Source organism: Pongo abelii, chromosome 6 (genome assembly GCF_028885655.2).
Source record: "Pongo abelii isolate AG06213 chromosome 6, NHGRI_mPonAbe1-v2.0_pri, whole genome shotgun sequence".
Classification (NCBI taxonomy): Eukaryota; Metazoa; Chordata; class Mammalia; order Primates; family Hominidae; genus Pongo; species Pongo abelii.
The window spans coordinates 153,368,284-153,389,580 of NC_071991.2; the positions used below are offsets into that span (position 1 = coordinate 153,368,284).

Below are 21,297 nucleotides of genomic sequence, written 5' to 3' on the forward strand. Positions count from 1 at the left end.
ACTGCCTCGTGGGCTGCCTCATTGCTGGCCTGTCTCAGTGATGTCCCCAGACCAGGGCCGATGCTTCTGGGGTAGCCTGTGCACAGGCCTTCTTGATGCCCTTGAATTTGGAGACTTGAACCTTTGTATTTCTGTGTAAACGCTGTTGTAGAAGCACTGGAAGACACCTTTTTCGGGAGTGTTTGAGTATTCTTTTAGAGCTCTGCTAGTCTTGTTTACTGATAGACATTCTATAGTTATTAAAGTGGGGAGCAGTTATTTCATATACAGTGTAACTTTTTAAAACACTTTCCAAGTCACTGATGTTTTTAGCTGTTTACTTCCATTGTAGCTCTTTGACATGCTTTAAAATGAAATGACCACATGTGCCTCAGTATTTTCAAGGGATCATGTGCTGGTAGTTAGTTATTTTCTCTAGCTATTCTGTTTCACCGAACAGAAACTCAGACACATCAAATAGTTTCTGGCCACCAAAAGTGCCTGCTGAATGCAGTCCTTCAGGACACTGTTTGCTGGTGCCCATGCCAGGAGCTGCCCAGGGACACCTGTTCTTAGAAGAATCGGGCACCAGGCGCGGTGGCTCATGCCTGTAATCCCATCACTTTGGGAGGCCAAGGCAGAGGCGGATCATGAGGTCAGAAGTTTGAGACCAGCCTGGCCAACATAGTGAAACCCGGTCTCTACTAAAAATACAAAAAATTAGCTAGGCGTGGTGGTGGGTGCCTGTAATCCCAGCTACTTGGGAGGCTGAGGTAGGAGAATCACTTGAACCCAGGAGGTGGAGGTTGCAGTGAGTCGAGATCATGCCACTGCACACCAGCCTGGGCAACAGTGTGAGACTCCATCTCAAAAAAAAAAAAGAAGAGACAGGGGCTCCTGTGCGTGCTGCAGACAGCGGGCACTAAGTTGACTGTGTTCTGAAGTAATTGAGAAGAACCAGACTCTGGAGCTCTGAGTTGCTTGAGAGTTCACAGAGCACCACTGAACAGATCCTCAGATCACTGTGCTCTCCTCCTGCCTGCCCCTCCCAGCCCTAGATCCTAAAGGCTTAAGAAAGCAGAAAGCAGCTCCCCCTCTTCCTCAGGCAGCAGATTTGAGGACTAGATGTAAGTTTCGCTTTGCAAACACTTCCTTTGTAAATCTTTACTGGATTCATCATTTCTTTCGGCCAGTCTTCATAAATTCATTTCTTTTTCACTGGCATTGTTTTAGGCCAGTGGGTGGCGACTTCATTTCAGATACCACCGTTTAAGACTGGTGTTCACAAACTCTGAAAGTACAAAATGTGACCACGTTATGCTGATGTCTGCCCCAGGCACCACTGCCGTCACCGTGGCCCAGCCAGATGTACAGAGATGGTAGACTAGGGGCCATTGCCTGCTGTGGGCTGTGGGGCCCCCATACCAAACAGTTTCCTCTGGTGTGATGAGTCCTGTTCTTAAAAAATTCATGGGGGCCCCTATTAAAAATCACCTGATAAGAAGGCATGAGAAGAGGAGATGTCTCTATCCAAGGGTACCTGCTACCAGGTCTCCCAGAGCAGGTTGGGGCAGCTGATGGGGCCAGATGATGGGAGGCCTTAACACTAGGCTTGGAAGATGTAACTGTTGCTGTTGGGAATGATTTAGTAAAGCACTGTTTTGGAATAGATTATCTAGATAAGTAAGAAAAATTGCCAGGGAGATAGAAAGGAAAATCAATTAGTTTGTTCCAAATGTCTGCCTGGACTCATTTTGTGTTAAAGCTAATAATGTTTAAATATATATATTCATATTTTTTATTGTCATTTACAACTGATATTAAAGTGTTTGTTTTCTTCCTCTAGAGTTTACAGATGCTTCCTCAGCAACGGAAAGCCATAGCTAAGTTCAAGGAGCCAGCCCACGCATTAGCATTTCAGCAGAAATTCCACAGGTGACCAGTGTGTTCTGTGTTTGTGGTGATAAGGGGGCGGGAGCAAGGGCCTCCTTCCTGTGCCGTCCCATCCACCATGGTAGCAAGCGTGTGTCCCCACCTGTTCCTGTAGAAGGACACTAGGGCACAAAGCGCAGACGATGATCCTGTCATGAGGCGCGCGTCCTTTTGTCTGGTGGAGAATTGCCCCTTGTGTTTTAATAGATCTTCCCGGGGAATCTGCCTTTTTATATGATGGGTTTTGATTAAACAGGACCCACCAGGCTCCTTTAGTTTCCTCCCACTTGGTAGATTGATTGCCGATGTGCAGAGTTAATGTCGATCCGTTTCTTTAAATTTTCACAGGCATATGATAGATTTGTCCCACATAAATGTGGCCCTGATCGTGGAGTGATTCCTAACAAGAGAGCCTGACCTTAGGCTGTACACACACTGTGGAATTTCTTCAAGGGAGCTGCCGGCCGGCGCAGAACCCCCAGGAGCACAGGTCTCTCCGGGCCGCAGTCCTGCGTAACTGTTGTCCAGAGCGCCAGCCAGCCAGGGGCCTGATTCCAGAGGAGCTGAACTGACAGGACACAGCAGGCTGGAGTTGGTGTTAGATTGCTTCACATTCTGTTGTCACCACCAAGAACTCCAAGTTTTTCGTTTTGTTTTGTTTTCAAAGTGCTTACAATGCATGTAGACATTGTTCTTTGTGGTCTGACTCTATGATCGATCACAGTGACTTAGATTCAGGAAAGAACATTAACGTCACAAGTTCTAAGTAGTTTTCACAGCAAAGAATATTTGATAATGGTTGCACTTATCTTCAGTGCAGGTTAGAAGAGTCTTCTCAACCAAGCTTAACTCAAGTTGTCTTCTCAGCCCTCAAAAGGCTCTTGTACAAAACGTAGATTAAAATTTGGGTGATTGTTGATTGGCCTTTGCATACCCTGGAGAGCCAGGGTGTGAGTGGGGTGGTTGGGAATGGTGCCAATTGAACAGCAGATTCTGCTTCTTGTCACTGTTTCAAAAGCGTCAACTCTGTGTTCCTAGTTTCGATGAACTCCCCATTCATTTTTAACACACTTCCCAGATAAGGCAACATGCTGGACAGGCACACGGCATGGCCCTCGGCTAGAGCAGGGTCTGTGATGGCCTCACCTGGCAGCCCTCTGGCCTAGTTCCCACCACATGAGGTGGTGGAACGGCCTGAAGGTGGAACAGACCTGTTTTTTTCCTTTTTAAATGCAGTAAGGTGGCCTGTTTATCACTGGCTCTGTGATAGATGACATTCCTTGGGAGTTTGGTGGCCACTGCTTCAGTCACCTCTGTTTTTCTGAAGGCTGTTCCAGCAGGGCTGCCCTGTCCATCAGGGGATGTTCACTCTGGCCTGCCGTTCCCCTTGGGGTGTGGGGTGAGGGTGGCTTTCTTCCAGCCCCAAATGAGATGAGTGTGTGTCATCGTTGAAACTGCTTTTCGTAATTGCGGGTAGGTTCCTGTAGGTGAGACATACTCTCCATAAAGCTACTGTAGTAGAATTGATTCTGGGCAAACACTGAAAAAAGTGCCTTACTGTATTTCTGCTCATGAAAGAGTTTCACTACTTTGGATATATTCTAAAGTGGACCTGAGCTATTTGAGCAAATAATGATAGGGCATACTCAGATATTTTAGCTACCTTTTATACCTACGATTTCATGTCACAATTACTAATAGAATTAAGGGAAATAGAAGCCGGTTCTTTCTTACTGCCCCTGGAGGGAGCATGGCGCTAGGGCTGTCAGCCTCCTAGAAGGAAGGGACTAAGGAGACAGGCACAGACTTGCGTCATCTCGTTTCCACAGTTGACGTTTCATATTATTTTCTCAAATTAAGTTACCAAAACAAACTGAAGAGCTGAAGCAGGTCTTCCAGACCCTGCGATCCTTTCTGTAGCAATGATTCTAAAGTGGCGTTTGCTGTGTGCTTGAGAGTAACACTGCACGCTGCGGGGGCTGTTGCGGCAGTCAGTCCCAGGAAGCCACAGCGCTTGTAGGACCTGCTAGGACCCTGCAGCTGTGCTGCCGCCATCTCTGCTCCAGAGTGTCCCAGCCAACCCTCGGAAGATGGGATTGTCAGTCAGCCCTGCCTCACCATGCCTGCAGGAGGCTGTCCAGGCAGCAGGTCTGTGTGCCCATCAGCAGGTTCCCATGGCTGTCACTGCCCACTCACTTCCACAGTTAGATACGGATGTGTTGATGTATTTGGTCTAGTTTATTTGGCTCAGTCCACAGCTGCGTTGGAGTGGTGACTTTGGTAGCCCTTGAGCTCTAATTAAGAGAGATCCAAACCACTCAGTACCCACTGGGCAGTGGAAAGGCCTACCGACTTACTTTTATCATTGAGGGCTTACTGATACAATGAAATGAGTTTCATGACTTTTTTTTTTTTTAAACGCTTTTTGAAATAGAGTGTGCTGTGTTTAAAACCAAAAATATGCATGTTGTCTCTGAAAAGTAGGAATTGAAACAGACTTTTTTGTAGTCAGTGTTAATAAAACGGATCCTGTTTGGGCCTTCATTGTTAAGATAGACTTCATGGCCACTGGAAGGTCTGTTTTGGTGTGACCTGAGTGTGACACAGGCACTGGGGTGTGCGTGTTTCTCTAACTGTCTACACATGCCCATAGGCAGACTTTCTCATAGAATGTTCTTGAAAGGTGATTGGCAAAGTCATGCAGGCCCGCCTTAAAGCTCTGATTAGAACAGCCCAACACAGTCCGACCTCACTCAATACCCACGACCATCAAAAATGGATTCTTAGTACCAGACAATCCCAGTAATGAAGGTTTAGTTTCCTTAAAGGAAACTACAGAAAAGGAAAGAAGCAGAATTAGAAAGGAATGGTACTTACACGTTTGGTGTGCTGCTCACGTGAAGTCAGCCCACACCAGCCAAACCCTCGTGGAAGATCTGCTGCAACCATTATCTTTGTTCTTGATTTCATCATGCATTTAAAATGAGATGCAAGAGCATTTAGCATACAATGTAAATATGGACCTTTTAAAATTAAAATATTATTGGAAGTGCTTTCAGCTCAGCCACATCTTAGCTATTAGTTCTTTGTGTTGTCTTATCAAAGTTTAATGGATACAGTTCCACAGTTGTTGATGTGTTTGTGTGTATATTCGATTTTTATAAAGATGGTAGTAAGTCAATACATTTATCCTGATCTGTGTATTATTTGTTCACAAATTCAAGAAGCTTAAAGGTCGTAAATATCAGTATCTATCTCAAAAGGTAAACCAATAGCTGATTATGTGGAGCCAAGTTACTTTTCTTTTTGCGTTATCTCGTTTTGATTTTGTGCTGTAATAGAAGTTCACTTAGCTACTACTTTAAGATAACCTTGCATTACCACTGGTCTGGCCACGTTTGTTAAATCCTTATACTGATATTCTTCTAAAGAGTAAATCTCATCATTTTTCCAGACAAATTTTGAGGGGTTTCTCTGTTTTGTGGACAGGCAGCAGCCTCCGTAGGCACCTGCACCCTGCCTTGCTGGAGGAGATGGGATGGGGCGGGAGGTGGCTTCACCGTAACTATTTTTAATATGGGTCATTCTTAGCATGATTTGTAAAGGTCTCAGGCAAACAGTTGTTGAAGCTTGCTTCTGTGGCATTTCTGATTGTGGCAGAGCTTAGATCCTGCACCCAGGGGTCTTTTTTTCAAACAGCATCTTTCTCAGTTCTGTGAACAGAAGGCTTTGTTACTGAAGGAGGTGGAAGAGGAGTTTTGGGTGAAGAGGAGGAAGGGATGGACAGACCCAGGTGAGGAGAGGCCTGGGGATTGGGGAAGCTGTCATCTCAGTGTTAATAGTCAACTTGCTTCTAACACACTGGCTTATCAGGGGAGGTCATCCAGTCCGGTCGGTCAAGTTGAGAGCCCTTGGGCCAGGGTGTTTGGTGGCACAGGGGCATCCACTGGATGGCCTGGAGGAGTGGGGGAGGGGAACGTCTTCACTGGGTGGTGATCAGCTGGGACAGGTCAGGTAGGGCAGGTGAGGGACCCCCGAGGCCCTGGAGCCTTGTCCTGGGATGGGTTTGAAGAACTCATCACTTGTTTTCTTTTGGCTTTTGTTGTTTTTGTTTTGTTGTGTTTGTTTTGTTTTGTATTTCTTTGTTATTTTGTTGGGAAGGTAAGCGGAATGTGCTCATAGACCATCAGACTGACGCTTGTCGAAGGCAGGTCCTAGTCACGTAATTGCACAGGACAAGGAGGTCAGCGCGTGTGATGGCAGCATGCTGTGCCGGCACATCATGGAGTCCTAGAAACTCTTTAGTCCCTGCGGCTGTTCCCCTCCTCTGCTCTCTCCCTGGAGAGGACTGCCAGCTCTTAAGAAACATTCCTGGTGCGGTGTCTGCAGTGCCCCTTTTGGATGACTTCAGGCATCCCGCTTTCGTGTTGCTCTTCCTGGGATCGTTTTTTATTGCCCTCCCTCCCTACTTGTAGGCCTCAGCTATGGCTTCACATAATCGCTTTTAGACCCAGTTTGGCTTCCCTTCATTAAGCTATGACCCTCCACCCCATTTTTTTTTTTTTAATTTGGGGTGGGAGGGAAGGGGGTGGGCGAGAGAAAACTTGAAAGGTATTATTGGTTCTTCAAAAAATTATAGGTGACGATTCTACCAGGGAATTGACTGATAGGAGTGGGTGCAGGACAGGAAAGGTTCAGAGGCACCTCACTACTACCACTCGGAAAGCCCCGAGTCCAGATCGACTAGGGAAAGGCTTAGATACTTTAGTGTATTTAAAGAGCATTTCAGTTAACTTTTTCAACTATTTTTAAAGTTTGTGAATGGAGTGTTATTTTGGACATTCTTAAATATGAATTCTCCAAAGGCATTTAGCCTTGACTTAATATTAAATCCTAAGGATTTTATGTAAGGTTTTTTTGCAACCTAGTTAATTTTTTTTAAATGCCTAACTTCTGAGGTGCATAAGCCCATGGTTTGTGTACTGGAACCAAAGCGGAACTCACTGATTCATATTGGATCCCCAGGTATACCTCCTGCTGGTAGCATATGGCTGGAAAAGGCCGTTTGCCTCACACATTGTAACCTGCCTTGGCTAGAAAATGCTTTTAATGTCTCAACTCTTTCTTTTCTGTGTCATGTTTTGGTAGAAAATCTTTAAGATTGGCGGACGGAACAGGTATTTTAGTGAGACACTTCTGAGTACTTGCTTTTTCCTTTGACTTCTAACCAATTAAAAGATAAGGAGGTCTTCATGTTGATATTTTGCTTGGTTTTATTTTACTGATTTTTAAAAGGTATATAGAAAAATGTAGGCCTTTAAAAAGAAACAGCATGTAGTTTTTTATTTTAATATGTTCCATAGAGTGGATAGGCAGACAGGTACTATTGTAATGTATTCTGTATTTAATAATTTAATATACTCTAGAAAGTAGACCTCATGCATTCTTTTAGCATGATTTTCTTTTAAACTACTTTTCATTTTAAGGGCACCCGTAGCGGAAGCTGATTTTTCAAGGACTATTTAAGTTGTATGTGTTCTGTAGTATTTTCTTAGGTGTGTAACGTTTTTAATAACATGCGCACACAGCACACAGTGGTGCCCTGAACCGAAGGAGCAAAAAAAGCCATCACTCGTTTCTATAATCCAGCTTTGCTTTTCACAGGCGTGGGATCCAGGATGGTGTCCTCTGTGAGGACTTGAACTCTTGGGCTTTAATTCCACTGTTTAATTTTCAGGTACCACAGCAGCAAAGCACAGAGTGTGACCTTTTTCATGTCTGAGCTGATTCTGTTTGCTGGACGTGCCTGCTTCTTGCTACTGTTCATTTAGTAATGGGATCACCTCACCATGCCATGCTCTGGGCTCTCCCTCTCTGTCCATTTCTGTTTTGCTTTCCTGGCTGAACCCATCTACCATTCTTAACACTGGTAGCTCCTGTCCCATTCCAAGACTCACTCTCTCAGATTTTCCCATCTCCCTTGCTTTCCCTGCTCCTCTCCCTCCACCTCCTGGCTCCCACTGGGTGAGGGCTGTATTCCTGCCACTCTGCTCCGCCTCAGCCTTGAGAACTCCACGTGGGCTGGGTGGGAAGGTGCTGACGATTTTCACACTGTGTTTACCATTCCATCACCTCTCAACCTTTGCTTTGACAGGTCTTTACTCACGATTTATTCCTCCAGGTCTTTGATTGGAGAGAGTAACTTTTTAATTCTGTTGTTTTGCAGTTTGGCTCTGTAGGAGTGAGTGACGATTCAAAGATGCCGGCGTCCCGCAGTGTGCGGTTCGTGCCCTTAACCACCCGCTTCTTTGTTTCCCGCCCCTCTGCTTTCGCAGGAGCGCTTGTGCTTGAGTTCAGTGTTAGTGGTAGCGTGGCTCACTCCACTTGGAGGTGGCGGCCGTCTGACCGTGTGTTACTGCTTTGCCGACGGGGCCTCCCAGCCCTGATGCGTGTACACTCTGCGGGCTGCACCGGGTGGCTCTGGTTGGGGGCGAAGCTGTGTTGACTGGGAGAGCGTTGGAAATTGAGACATGGAGAGATGACGGGAGTGCGTTTCTCTGGGTTTGATCTCCATCCCGTTTTCTCCCAGACACACTGCACCTACGTTGGGGGAATGCCGTCGCCTGTTCCATCCCTTTGTTCACTTCGCGTTAACTGCTGTGGTAACTTTTTCAGGATCTGTGTGAAGAATGGTAATGACATAGTTGAAAGGAAAATGTACTGTTGTGTGTTTCATTTGTGTGATTTCATACCAAAAAAATGTGTTTGAACTATATTGTATGTAATTTGGAAGTCGTGTTAATAAAACCCTGCAGTTTCCACTCTGGTTCCGTAGCCTTCATTTTATCTCGGCGCTCAGGTCGGTCCACAGCTCATCTTACCCGTGTGTCCCAGACGGTGCTTCCGCACCTCCCCTCACGCTCCCCAGATTGGCCGCTGGGTTGCAGCCCGCAGCTTTCACGCAGCTCTCTCATTAGTGGGCCACGAAGGGCAAGGGCAGCCGCCGCCTCCTTGCCTGCATTCTGGGTGCTGCATGACTCCGAACTGACCGGGCAGACGGCATCAAAGTATGCTCCTTTTGGTTGGGGGTGGGGGAGTTCGTCTTTTTAATTTTTTAAAGCATTATAGATCATTTTTACAAGTTTTCTTCAGAAGAGACTTGTATTCCAGCATGACAGTAAGAGACTGAAGATGGAGAAGCTCAGTCTCCCGTGATGCCGTTCTTCCAAGGTGGCGTGTTTTTGCCGTGAGCAGGCCTCTCTGGAGGTTGTGATCACAGTGCATATACCATCATGTATATTTTCCATTTCACGTATCCCACGCATTTTTCATGTTGTTAGAAATTGCTCATAATTTATGGTCTATTTTGAAAATGAAGTCTTTAAAAAGAAGGCAGCTCTGTTTCCAGAAACTACTGTTAAAGGAAACATTCAAGAAGATACCCCCATCACACCCCCTGCTCTGAGGCCCTGTGATGGGCCGGCTTCCCCTCTCACCCGGATGCTGGTGTTGATGTCTGTGCTGGGGTTTGGGGGTCGCTGGTGACCAGCTCCAGCCCACTCTCCACCTGCAGCACCCTCTCCTTTCTTAACGTAGAAACGGGATCACCGTTCTCAGTCAGCACCCTCTCCTTTCTTATGTAGAAACAGGACCACTGTTCTAAGTCAGTGCCATTTCCTTTGGTCCCTTCAGTTTGATGGAAGACGTGTGGCTACCTTGACAGGCCTCTCCCATTCTTCGTGGGACAGCCTGTGGGTCAGCGGCTGTGAAAGCCAAAGCAGATTGGGACATGGTGGCACCCTTTCTGTCATCCCCCTGGTCCAGGCCGGTGTGCAGGGCTTGACAGAGCCACCCAGCAGGACCCTGGGGAAGAGCACACTGGCCGTGGAAGCGCTGTTGGGTATTCGGGAAGAGAGCACGTGCGAGGTTCCGGCTGTGTTCAGAGCGGGTTTCACGGGCTCACTGCCTCACAGTGGCTGTCCCTCCCCAGGGCCAGAAGCAGGCCATCCAGGCAGGTGCGGGAGGGCCACACAGCCATTCTTCATGCTCTTCACCTCTGCGTAATGCACATGTGAATTCTAGTGACGTAGTTGAAAAGAAAATGTACCGTTGTGTGTTTCATTTGTGTGATTTCATACCAAAAACTGTGTTTGAGCTACGTTGTGTGTAATTTGGAAGCCATGTTAATAAAGCCTTGCAGTTTCCACTCTGGTTCCGTGATGCAAATGGGGGGCCTTCCACAAGCAGGGTGGCCTGCAGTGGGCAGACGGTGGCTGCTTTCAAAGATACATTCTATCACCCTGTTTTCCCCGTTCTCATAAGGATGAAAAGGAAAGTGCCTTAGTTTGGACCTAAGTAAGGAAGAAAGAAAGCAAGAGAAGAGGCAAATTTGGGAAATTGAAATGGAGGAGGAAGCGATAGGTACAAAAGCGAAGTGTGTTGGGTGAATTTCTCAAATCCGATTTAATTGAATTTTTAAGCCTAAGTCATAATCTGAAAATGCCATGTGATTAGACCCCAAAGCAGTTTTCTTCCTCTTTAATCCATAGTTCAAGAATAAGTCATTCCTTGTTTTTAAAACCTGGACTTTGGGTAATGGGATCTCTACAGAACATGGGCAAAAAACGCCTTGACGTTTCAGGGAGAAAATGGGGCTTTCTTTGAATTAAGGGGACACTCAAGAGTGGTAGATCCTTTGAAGAAGGTGTTATTTCCCATAGTTGCCCCCTGAGCAGTGCCTGGCGTGCTGGAGGTCTTGGTGTGTATTTATTTAGTGCAACCAATTACGTGAGGCAGTGTATTTGTGGCAGGCCCAGGGGTGTCCCCGTCCCAGACACAGGAGGTTTGGAAGTGGTTCAGGTGTGTGGCACTGATCACTCCTGTTGAAACATGGCAGCTGAGTCCTGAAATCTCACCCTTGGCGGTTTCTGCCTGTGTCACCTGGAGTGCAGTGGTGCACTCACAGCTCAATGTAGCCCTGACTTCCTGGGCTCAGCTGATCCTCCCACCTCAGCTTCCCCCGTGGCTGGGACCACAGGTGTGCACCACCATGCTCAGCTAATTTTTAATATTTTTAGTAGAGACGGGGTTTCGCCATGTTGTCCTGTTTGGTCTCGAACTCCTGGCCCCAAATGATCTGCCTGTCTTCGCCACCCAAAGTGCTTGGATTACAGGTGTGAGCCACTGGGTGCGGCCAGGTCCTTTTCTTATTCAAATATGTATTTGCATGTTTTGAAAGAGTGACTTACAGTCACGTCTGAAGGGAAAAGTAAGTGATAAAAGAGTTCTGTAGGAAACACACAGTACTGACAATTGGTGGCTCTAGGAACAGAGAAGCACAGAGCCATGTGTTGTACACCTTGAGGTGCAGCTCATTGCTGTGTGCTTAAAAGAAATGAGAAGCACAGCAGTTCTGAAGCTTCACGCTCAAAAATGAAGCTTTCTTGCTGACCTTTGGTGTAGCCTGTAGGCTGCAGCAAAAGGGCAGAGGTCCTTGCGGCTGTTCTCTAGGGTCCGACGTCTATCCAGACAGGAAAGTCAGTGGGGCATTCTGGACATGTCATCGCACCAGGCTGCAGAGCTGGACACTGAGGAAATCCCTCCAGAAAGAAAGCCCTACCTCCCAACCCACTGCAGGTGACTAGAGGACAGGGCAGATGCCCTTCAGACCAGACAGAGAGGAGCACTTCTCTGATTCCAGGTAACAGCTGCTGTTGAGAAGAGGAGGTGTAATGAAAACCCGCACCTAAGCTCTTCACCCAGCTTCGAAAGCAAGCCTGGATGTTTTCAATCTCAGATGCTAGTCGTGTTTTTTCTCTAAAATTGACAATGGAGAGAATTTTTTCTCGCCGTCAAGGGAGAGTACCTGTGGATGGTGTCTGAAGAATGATACCATGTTTTGTTCTCATTTTTTTTTTGGAGACAGGATCTTTCTTTATCACCCAGGCTGGAATGCAGTGGTGCATTCCTGACTCACTGCAGACTTGACCTCCTGGGCTCAAGAGAACCTCCCCTCTCAGCCTCCAGGCGTGCACCACCACACCTGGCTAATTTTTGTATTTTTTGTAGAGATGGGGTTTCACCACATTGCCCAGGCTGGTCTTGAACTCCTGAGCTCAAGTGATCCGCCTGCCTTGGCCTCCCAAAGTGCTGGGATGACAGGCGTGTGCCTTCCAGTGCTGCTCCTGGCTTCGGCTTCTTCCCTGGCCCTTACATTGCCAATATGCACCTCAGTCACCAAAGGCAGGCTGTGCCCCAGCTTCCCAGGATGGCCATGCCCCCGAGATGATGACACCAGCCTTGCCAGGGAGCCACTGATGACAGCCGTTCAGATGATGTCATGTGAAGCTTCCTGAAATTCTCTCTCCCATTAGTCTTCAGATTAATCAAGGGAAAACGCTTATTTAACAAAATTAATAGATTAAAATCCCAGTCCTTAGGAAAAAAAAATCAATGAAATAGACAAACTGCTAGCTAATTAGAAAAAAGAATGTACAAATAAAAAGAAACACAAGGAAAGAATTACTATTGATAAAAAGGACGTTTTTAAAATTGTAAAACAACATCAAATTATGTAAAACATGTAGCATCAAAATTATACATCAATATGTATGATTTTAACTCAGTGTCCAGTTCTGGTTTATTACATATGTTCACACTGCTGTACAGCTGTCCCCACCATCCATCTCCAGAACCCCTTTCATCTTACAGAACTGACACTCTGTCCCCATGAAACACACACTCCCATCCCCTTCCCGAGCCCCCAGCACCACCCCCCACTCTACTTTCTGCCTCTGAATTTGACGACTCCAAGGGCCTCATGTGGTTGGCATCCTACGGTGCTTATCCTTTTGTGCCTGGCCTATTTCACTTGGCACGATGTCCTCAAGGCCCATCATGTGACAGCCTGTGTTAGGATTCCCTTCCTTTTCAAGGCTGAGTCATATTCCATTATAAACACAGTGCATTTGTTACCCATCAGTGGACGCTTGGGACGCTTGACAATGACGAATGCTGTTATGAACGTGAGTGTGCACATGTCTTTTAAAGACCCTGCTTCCAATTCTTCTGTGTCTGTATGGGGAAATGGAAATGCTGGGTCGAATGGCAGTTCTATGTTTAATTTTTGAGAAACTGTCATGCTCTTTTCCACCGCAGCCGCAACATTTGACATCCCCACCAACAGTGCTCAAGGGTTTCTTCCATTTTGCCGCATCTTCACCAACATGTGCTATTTTATGTTTCTTTGTTTTTTTGTGTGTCATAGCCACCCTAATTAGTGTGAGGGGGTGTCTCATTGTGGTTTGGAGTTGTGTTTCCCTAATAGTGAGGTTGAGCATCTTCTCATATGCTTGTGGGTCATTTGTTTATCTTCTGTGGAGAAACGCCTATTCCAGTTCTTTGCCCATAAAAGGGATTTTGTAAGCAATAAAAGACTACTTTGTAGATCTTTTTGCAGATAATTTAAACACCTATGTGATATGGACAATTTCTTAGGATAAACAGTGTATCAGTATCAACTGCTGTGGAGATCTAAAGCTCATACCAGTCAATCTCTACAGAAAAAAATAAAGAAAATGATCAAAAAACTAGGCACACAGAAAGGCCCACATGTTACAGAGGAATTCTGCTAAATGTTTGGAGACCAAATATAACTTATGCTGCATAAATTGTTCCAAAGCATTTAAAATGAGAAAATTTCCACATCCTTTTAATGAAGCAAATATATCGTTTATATCTAAACCTGGAAGAGATAGCACAAAAAAGATGACCAACCGATAATGTTTATGAATATTGATGCAAAAAAATCCTAAATAAAATACTGGTGAACCAAATACTACATTAAGAAACAAGGCTGCGCGCGATGGTTCACGTCTGTAATCCCACACTTTGAGAGGCTGAGGCAGGCGCATCATTTGAGGTCAAGAGTTTGAGACCAGCTTATCCAACGTGGAGAAACCCTGTCTCTACTAAAAAAAAAAAAGAAGAAAAATTTTTTAAAAATTAGCCGGGTGTGGTGGCAGGCACCTGTAATCCCAGCTACTGGGAAGGCTGAGGTGGGAGGATCGCTTGAGCTGGGGAGGCGGAGGTTGCAGTGAGCAGAGATCCTGTCACATCACTCCAGGACTCCTGGGCAACAGTGAGTCCCTGCCTCAAAAAAAGGAAAAAAAAAAAAAAGTTTTATGAAGACACAAAAGCAATTCGCAGTGAATTCCTTGTCTCGAAGCCCCAATTTGTGGAGGGATATTACATTGCCCGAGGACCCCAGACAGCCTCCCTGACTGCCACGCTTCGGGGCTGCATCAGGCATTTCAGGACGTGGGCGATTCTCCAGTTAACGTTTTGGGTTTTTTTTTGCAGAACTTATCTGGTCAGGCGGTCCTTCTGTCCCTGCCCCAAGGTAAGCCCCGAGGCGCCCCGGGCCTGCGCCCCCAGCGTCCCCGCACCAGCCTCGCGCGGCCTCCCGCTGGCTGCGTCCGAGCAAGGGGTCCGGGCCCGCCTGGCTGCCCCGAGGGTCCCAGAAGGCAGCGCAGGGACAGCCCCCGCCTGAGCCCGCGGCTAAAGGAGGCCGGGCCGCCGCGCACCCCCGCACCCCTTCCCCGGACCGCGAGGCTCCGCGCGCGCATCTCTGCCGGGAGCTCCCGACCACGGCCCAGCCCCGGGGACCTCCGGGCCGCCCCTGTCTCAGGCCCTGCCGCGCTGCCCGCCTGCTGCAGGCCAGGACTGCGCTCTGTCTGACCACGGCCCCCGCCTGGCACAGACGCTGGGGACCTTCCCTTAGTGCTGCCTCGACATCCGAAGGGGCTGGGATGCCGGTCCCTGGTGGGAGCGAGCATCGGGGCGGGTGAGGGGTGCGCCGCGGGAGGCTTTCCTGCCGGCCGGAGGGGACCTCGCGTCCCCTTCTCTCCCCCTGTCCCTCCCTCTTTCTCTCCGACCCTCCTCTCTCTCTTCCCTCTTCTCCCCACTTCGCTCCCCCACAGCAGCCCCACCTATTCCCGGACACGCCCAGAAACCCACGGAGAGCTGTCCCCTGGGCCTGCCCTCTCCTCTCTGGCCCTTTGAGGATTACAATTTGTTAAGAAACAACAAGTTAGCAACTAGTGTTTTTAAACAGTGAGTTTTCACACATTCCAGTTTCATGTGAAAAGTTTGCCTTATGCTCCTGATAGGATGTTGAAGCCACCTGGGTCTCCTCTGTTCCCCTCACCCTCGGGCCTGGACGGTCAATGCCGGCTCCGCTCACACCATCTGTGTCCACCCAGAGGGTCGGGCCGTGGGAACAGCGAGTGTCTGGCCCACACTTCTGTTCGTAACCTCGCAATGTATTCAGGTTTCCCCAGGCGGAGCCCTTAGCATATCGACAGCTAAAAATCCAACCACGGCCGGGCGCGGTGGCTCACGCCTGTAATCCCAGCACTTTGGGAGGCTGAGGAGGGCAGATCACAAGGTCAGGAGATCGAGACCATCCTGGCTAACACGGTGAAACCCCGTCTCTACTAAAAATAAAAATAAAAATAAAAAATTAGTCGGGCGTGGCAGCTTGCGCCTGTAGTCCCAGCTACTCGGGAGGCTGAGGCAGGAGGATGGCGTGAACCCAGGAGGTGGAGCTTGCAGAGGGCCGAGACTGCGCCACTGCACTCCAGCCTGGGCGACAGAGTGAGACTCTGTCTCAAAAAAAAAAAAAAAAAAAAAAAAATCCAACCAAAACCACAGCCAGCGAAGTAACAAAACGACAATCGGTCTTGGGGCTGCGAGGGCAGGGAGGGCAGGGTCCGCTGCTCAGCCGGGGATGCAAGGACGGCCATGGGGCTCCAGCACAGGGACTGGGCCCTGAGGGCTTTGAGTGACGCGGTTGGCTAGGACGAGCCCCATCCACGCGTGGACAATTAGCAACCGCAGCCGGCCGCGCAGCCTGGGGGCCGTCTCCCTCTCCAGCCCCTGTGTCCTCTGGTCCACGACTGGCTCTTGCCCTGATTCCGTTGGGGCTGAGTCACAGCCACGGAAGGGGCTGGCGCAGAGCAACGCTGGGTGAACCCCGTCTTCCTGAGGCCACGCTTGCACCGGGAAGAGAACACAGTGAACCCCCGGAGCACCAACACGCCCCACACCCCCCACGAGCAGCCCAGCCCTGGGGAGGAGCCCGTCCTTCTCCCTGCCTGCCACACTGGCCATGTCCGTAACCCTGCCCAGCATCCCACCCGGGCTGTGTGGGTCCCCACGTGGTCACCAGCGTCCTTTCAGGACAAGAGAAAACTGAGCACCACCAGGGCTTCCGCCTGCCGCATTCATCGGCCCCCCTTCGGCTGTGCCAGGTGCCTCCCCATGTGGCCTCTTGCTCCACGGCATCCCTCGGGGAGGGAAAGGCAAGTGTCTCCCTGTTTCACGCAGCCGCGCAGGCCTAAACGCAGCCTCTCCTGTTCCAACAGGCCTTTCTGGGGCCTGTCCTGCTTGCCTTGCGGCAGCTAAGTTGTATAATGGGGGCCGGCCAGCCTCCCCTCCCACGACCCGGAGGAAGTCCTTCCAGCCCCTCCCTGAGCCTGCTCCTGGCAGAATCCCTGTGTAAGTGGATGCGGGGGTCCAGAGATGCCACCTGCTGGGCCAGACCCCATGCGGAGAAGCTGTGCAGGAGCCTGCAGGACTCGGTCCAGGTCATTGCTCTCACACCCGCTGGGCGGCCTTTGCTTCTCGGTGCTGGCTGTGCCCAGACGCCTGGGCTTGTGCGTGTTTAACCTGCCCAGAGACACTCGTGCTGCGGCATTTGTTCATCGGTTTCTTTTTTTTTTTGGGGGGGGGGGACGGAGTCTGGCTCAGTGGCCCAGGCTGGAGTGCAGTGGCCTAATCTTGGCTCACTGCAAGCTCCGCCTCATGCCATTCTCCTGCCTCAGCCTCCCGAGTAGCTGGGACTACAGGCGTGCGCCACCACACCCCGCTAATTTTTTGTATTTTTAGTAGAGAAGGGGTTTCATCATGTTAGCCAGGATGGTCTCGATCTCCTGACCTTGTGATCCACCCGCCTCGGGCTCCCAAAGTGCTGGGATTACAGGCGTGAGCCACAGCGCCCGGCCTCCCATCGGTTTCTTATTCACTCACTCATTCATGAGCTTGATATTTACTGAATGCCTCTGTGTGGCGTTTCTGCGGTGATGGACACAATGGGTCTCCTGCGGTGAGGGACACAGTGCGGTGATGGACACAGTTAGGTGCGGCAGTGCACGGCACAGTCCAGCCTTGTCCATGTGAAGCATGCAGTTCTGGTGGCAAAGAGCTGGCTCCATGGCAGGGCTAAAAAACGCCCAAGGACACCAGCACCTGGCCTTTGTGTGTTCCGAGCCGGCAGAGCTGCCCTGGCTTGCCCGGGACATCGCAGGTCTTGCAGCAGATCTGGGACCCAGGGCTCCAGCCCCATGGAGCCATCTTGCGAAAATGTACACTTTTTCCACGGATGAGAATATTTGAGAAAGGCCTTTTGGGGCACCAGTGTTGAGCCCGGCGTGAAGGCAAACCTCATGGCTTCATGGCTTGCCCACCTAGTTCTTTTTTCACCCCACAGTCCACAAGATCCTTCTCTGAATGGCTCTGATTACTTAAAAAGTGAACATCACCATCAAAGGTTGAAGACTTACTATCATTTCAGATATTCCTTAAAAAAATAAAAATAAAAAAATAAAAACTACACCATAGGCTTTGGAAGCAATAGCAAAGGCAGAGGCCCCAAATCTCTCAAATGTGCACCCAGCCAGCTCCCTGGTGGCTGTTCCAGGATGTTCTCGTGACCAGGTAAAAACCAGCATGGATTTAGAGAGGAAAGGAGAAACAAAACAAATCATTTCTTAAACATTTTTAAATTAAAATGTTTTATCTTTGCTTACAAAGAGCTAAGTTGTCATTGAGACAAATTTGGAAAATATAGAGGAGGAAAGGGCGAAAACAAAGTCCCTTGTAATTGCATCGCCCAGAGAGTGGGTTCCTGCACACACACCCCCCCCCCCAGAGAATGGGTTCCTGCACACACACACACACACACCCCCAGAGAGTGGGTTACTGCACACACACACACACACACCCCCCCCCGAGAGTGGGTTCCTGCACACAAACACACACCCCCCAGAGTGGGTTCCTGCACACACACACACCCCCCCCCCCGAGAGTGGGTTCCTGCACACAAACACACACCCCCCAGAGTGGGTTCCTGCACACACACACACACCCCCCCAGAGAGTGGGTTCCTGCACACACACACACCCCCCAGACAGTGGGTTCCTGCACGCACACACACACATGCACACACACACATGCATGCACACACACACACACACCCAAGTGGACCAGGGTATACACCGAGTTACGGAACCAGCTCTTGTCACCACGTAATGTATGGTAAATATTTGCTGAGGAGGTTAAATATTCTTCCCCAGTCACCTTACATAACTGAGTAGCAATCCCATATGTGGATGTGCCTTAATTTCCTTAATCAGTTCCCTAGTGATGGTAATTTAGGCTGCTGCCCAAATTTGTTCTACCATAAATACCACTGTTGAAAACATACTAGTGGTTATGTCATGTGCAAATCCATAATCATTTCCTTGGTATAAATTCTAATTAATTAAAATTCCAGAGTCAGTGAATACATACAAATGCGAAGGCTTTGGTAACTTATGGCCAAATTTTAAAAAAGATACATTGACTTCTGCCCCCATCGGAACCCCAGGTTAGGAGAACGAGCATCTCCCGAGGCATGGCAACTCTAAATACGGTCATGTCCTGAGAACTCCCTCCCCCTCTTCTTCCTCCCAGCATTTATCCCCCTGGAACTGCGGGGCTGGCCCTGAACTCTGTGTCTGTCACATAGAATGTAAAGACCTGGAAAGAAGAGGTGAGCATTGCCGTTTGCGAGAAAGACTAAGTGCAAAGGTGGAAGCTGGAATGGGCCCCGCAAAAGGGAGGGTGTTTGGGAAGAATGACAGCGGTGTGGGGTCTGGGCTTGCTCTGGGCAGTGTCCCCTGCTCTGGCTTCGTCTGGACGGTGCAAGGAACTATGCAGACCGTGAGCGCCAAAGGACATTTCCTGGCTCCTTCCCTTAGCTGTGCAGTGTGGAAAACCATTTACCTTCTCAAAGTTAAGTTTCCTTGTCTGTGATCTGAGGAGACCCGCGTCAGCACGATCTGGAGGTCAAAGGCGAAGGCGGGCTCAGAACCACTGTTACTTTCATCAATGATAGCATGGGCGGAGAGGCAGGACAACTCGAAGGAAAGACAGAACACGCCCGCTAAGTGTTTCATGTTAAGAATCTGTCTTCCCCCACCCACACACGAGATCCTATGAAATTTCAGGGAAGAGTGGAGGAATTCTTTAAGATCTTCTTTAGCCCCTGGAATAGGGCCAGCTTGAATCAAAAGTTCACAGATAGGCTCTACCATGACTGAGCGACTGAAGAAGATGGGCAGCTCTCTCTCCCTCTCTCCATAATCCCTCCCTCTCTCCGTAATCCCTCCCTCTCTCCGTAATCCCTCCCTCTCTCCGTAATCCCTCCCTCTTTCCCTAATCCCTCCCTCTCTCCGTAATCCCTCCCTCTCTCTGCGATCGCTCCCTCTCTCCCTAATCCCTCCCCTCCCTCTCTCTGTAATCCCTCCCTCTCTCCGTAATCCCTCCCTCTTTCCGTAATCCCTCCCTCTCTCCGTAGTCCCTCCCTCTCTCCCTAATCCCTCCCTCTCTCCGTAATCCCTCCCTCTCTCCGTAGTCCCTCCCTCTCTCCCTAATCCCTCCCTCTCTCCGTGATCTCTCCCTCTCTCCGTGATCCCTCCCTCTCTCCGTAATCCCTCCCCTCCCTCTCTCCGTAATCCCTCTCTCTCTCCGTAATCCCTCCCTCTCTCCGTAATCCCTCCCTCTCTCCCTGATCCCTCCCTCTCTCCGTGATCCCTCCCTCTCTCCGTAATCCCTCCCTCTCTCCCTAATCCCTCCCTCCCTCCGTGATCCCTCCCTCTCTCCGTAATCCCTCCCCTCCCTCTCTCCGTAATCCCTCCCTCTCTCCGTAATCCCTCCCTCTCTCCCTAATCCCTCCCTCTCTCCCTAATCCCTCCCTCTCTCCGTAATCCCTCCCTCTCTCCCTAATCCCTCCCCTCCCTCTCTCCGTAATCCCTCCCTCTCTCCGTAATCCCTCCCTCTCTCCCTAATCCCTCCCTCTCTCCATAATCCCTCCCTCTCTCCCTAATCCCTCCCTCTCTCCATGATCGCTCCCTCTCTCCGTGATCCCTCCCTCTCTCCGTAATCCCTCCCTCTCTCCGTAATCCCTCCCTCTCTCCATAATCCCTCCCTCTCTCCCTAATCCCTCCCTCCCTCCGTGATCCCTCCCTCTCTCCGTAATCCCTCCCCTCCCTCTCTCCGTAATCCCTCCCTCTCTCCGTAATCCCTCCCTCTCTCCCTAATCCCTCCCTCTCTCCGTAATCCCTCCCTCTCTCCCTAATCCCTCCCTCTCTCCATAATCCCTCCCTCTCTCCCTAATCCCTCCCCTCCCTCTCTCCGTAATCCCTCCCTCTCTCCGTAATCCCTCCCTCTCTCCCTAATCCCTCCCTCTCTCCATAATCCCTCCCTCTCTCCCTAATCCCTCCCTCTCTCCGTAATCCCTCCCTCTCTCCCTAATCCCTCCCTCTCTCCGTAATCCCTCCCTCTCTCCCTAATCCCTCCCTCTCTCCATAATCCCTCCCTCTCTCCCTAATCCCTCCCTCTCTCCATGATCGCTCCCTCTCTCCGTGATCCCTCCCTCTCTCCGTAATCCCTCCCCCCCTCTCTCCGTAATCCCTCCCTCTCTCCGTAATCCCTCCCTCTCTCCGTAATCCCTCCCTCTCTCCCTAATCCCTCCTCTCCCTCTCTCCGTGATCCCTCCCTCTCTCCGTAATCCCTCCCCTCCCTCTCTCCATGATCCCTCCCTCTCTCCGTAATCCCTCCCCTCCCTCTCTCCGTAATCCCTCCCTCTCTCCGTAATCCCTCCCTCTCTCCCTAATCCCTCCCTCCCTCCATGATCCCTCCCTCTCTCCGTAATCCCTCCCCTCCCTCTCTCCGTAATCCCTCCCTCTCTCCGTAATCCCTCCCTCTCTCCCTAATCCCTCCCTCTCTCCGTAATCCCTCCCTCTCTCCCTAATCCCTCCCTCTCTCCATAATCCCTCCCTCTCTCCCTAATCCCTCCCCTCCCTCTCTCCGTAATCCCTCCCTCTCTCCGTAATCCCTCCCTCTCTCCCTAATCCCTCCCTCTCTCCATAATCCCTCCCTCTCTCCCTAATCCCTCCCTCTCTCCGTAATCCCTCCCTCTCTCCCTAATCCCTCCCTCTCTCCGTAATCCCTCCCTCTCTCCCTAATCCCTCCCTCTCTCCGTAATCCCTCCCTCTCTCCCTA

General features: G+C 49.7%; 1 protein-coding gene across 13 annotated transcripts in view; it reads left to right on the plus strand.

Annotated features, from left to right (window-relative positions):
* RBM33 (RNA binding motif protein 33) overlaps positions 1-8,732 on the plus strand; it is a 137,546-nt gene extending 128,814 nt beyond the window's left edge. For all 13 annotated transcript variants that reach the window (XM_009243470.4, XM_054560051.2, XM_063726242.1 and 10 more), the window contains 2 exons: positions 1,826-1,914; positions 2,260-8,732. In XM_009243470.4, the coding sequence (XP_009241745.2) occupies positions 1,826-1,914; positions 2,260-2,308 (138 nt within the window). In that variant the 3' untranslated portion in view covers positions 2,309-8,732. The remainder of the gene's footprint in view (positions 1-1,825; positions 1,915-2,259) is intronic.
* The last annotated feature ends 12,565 nt before the right edge of the window (positions 8,733-21,297 follow it).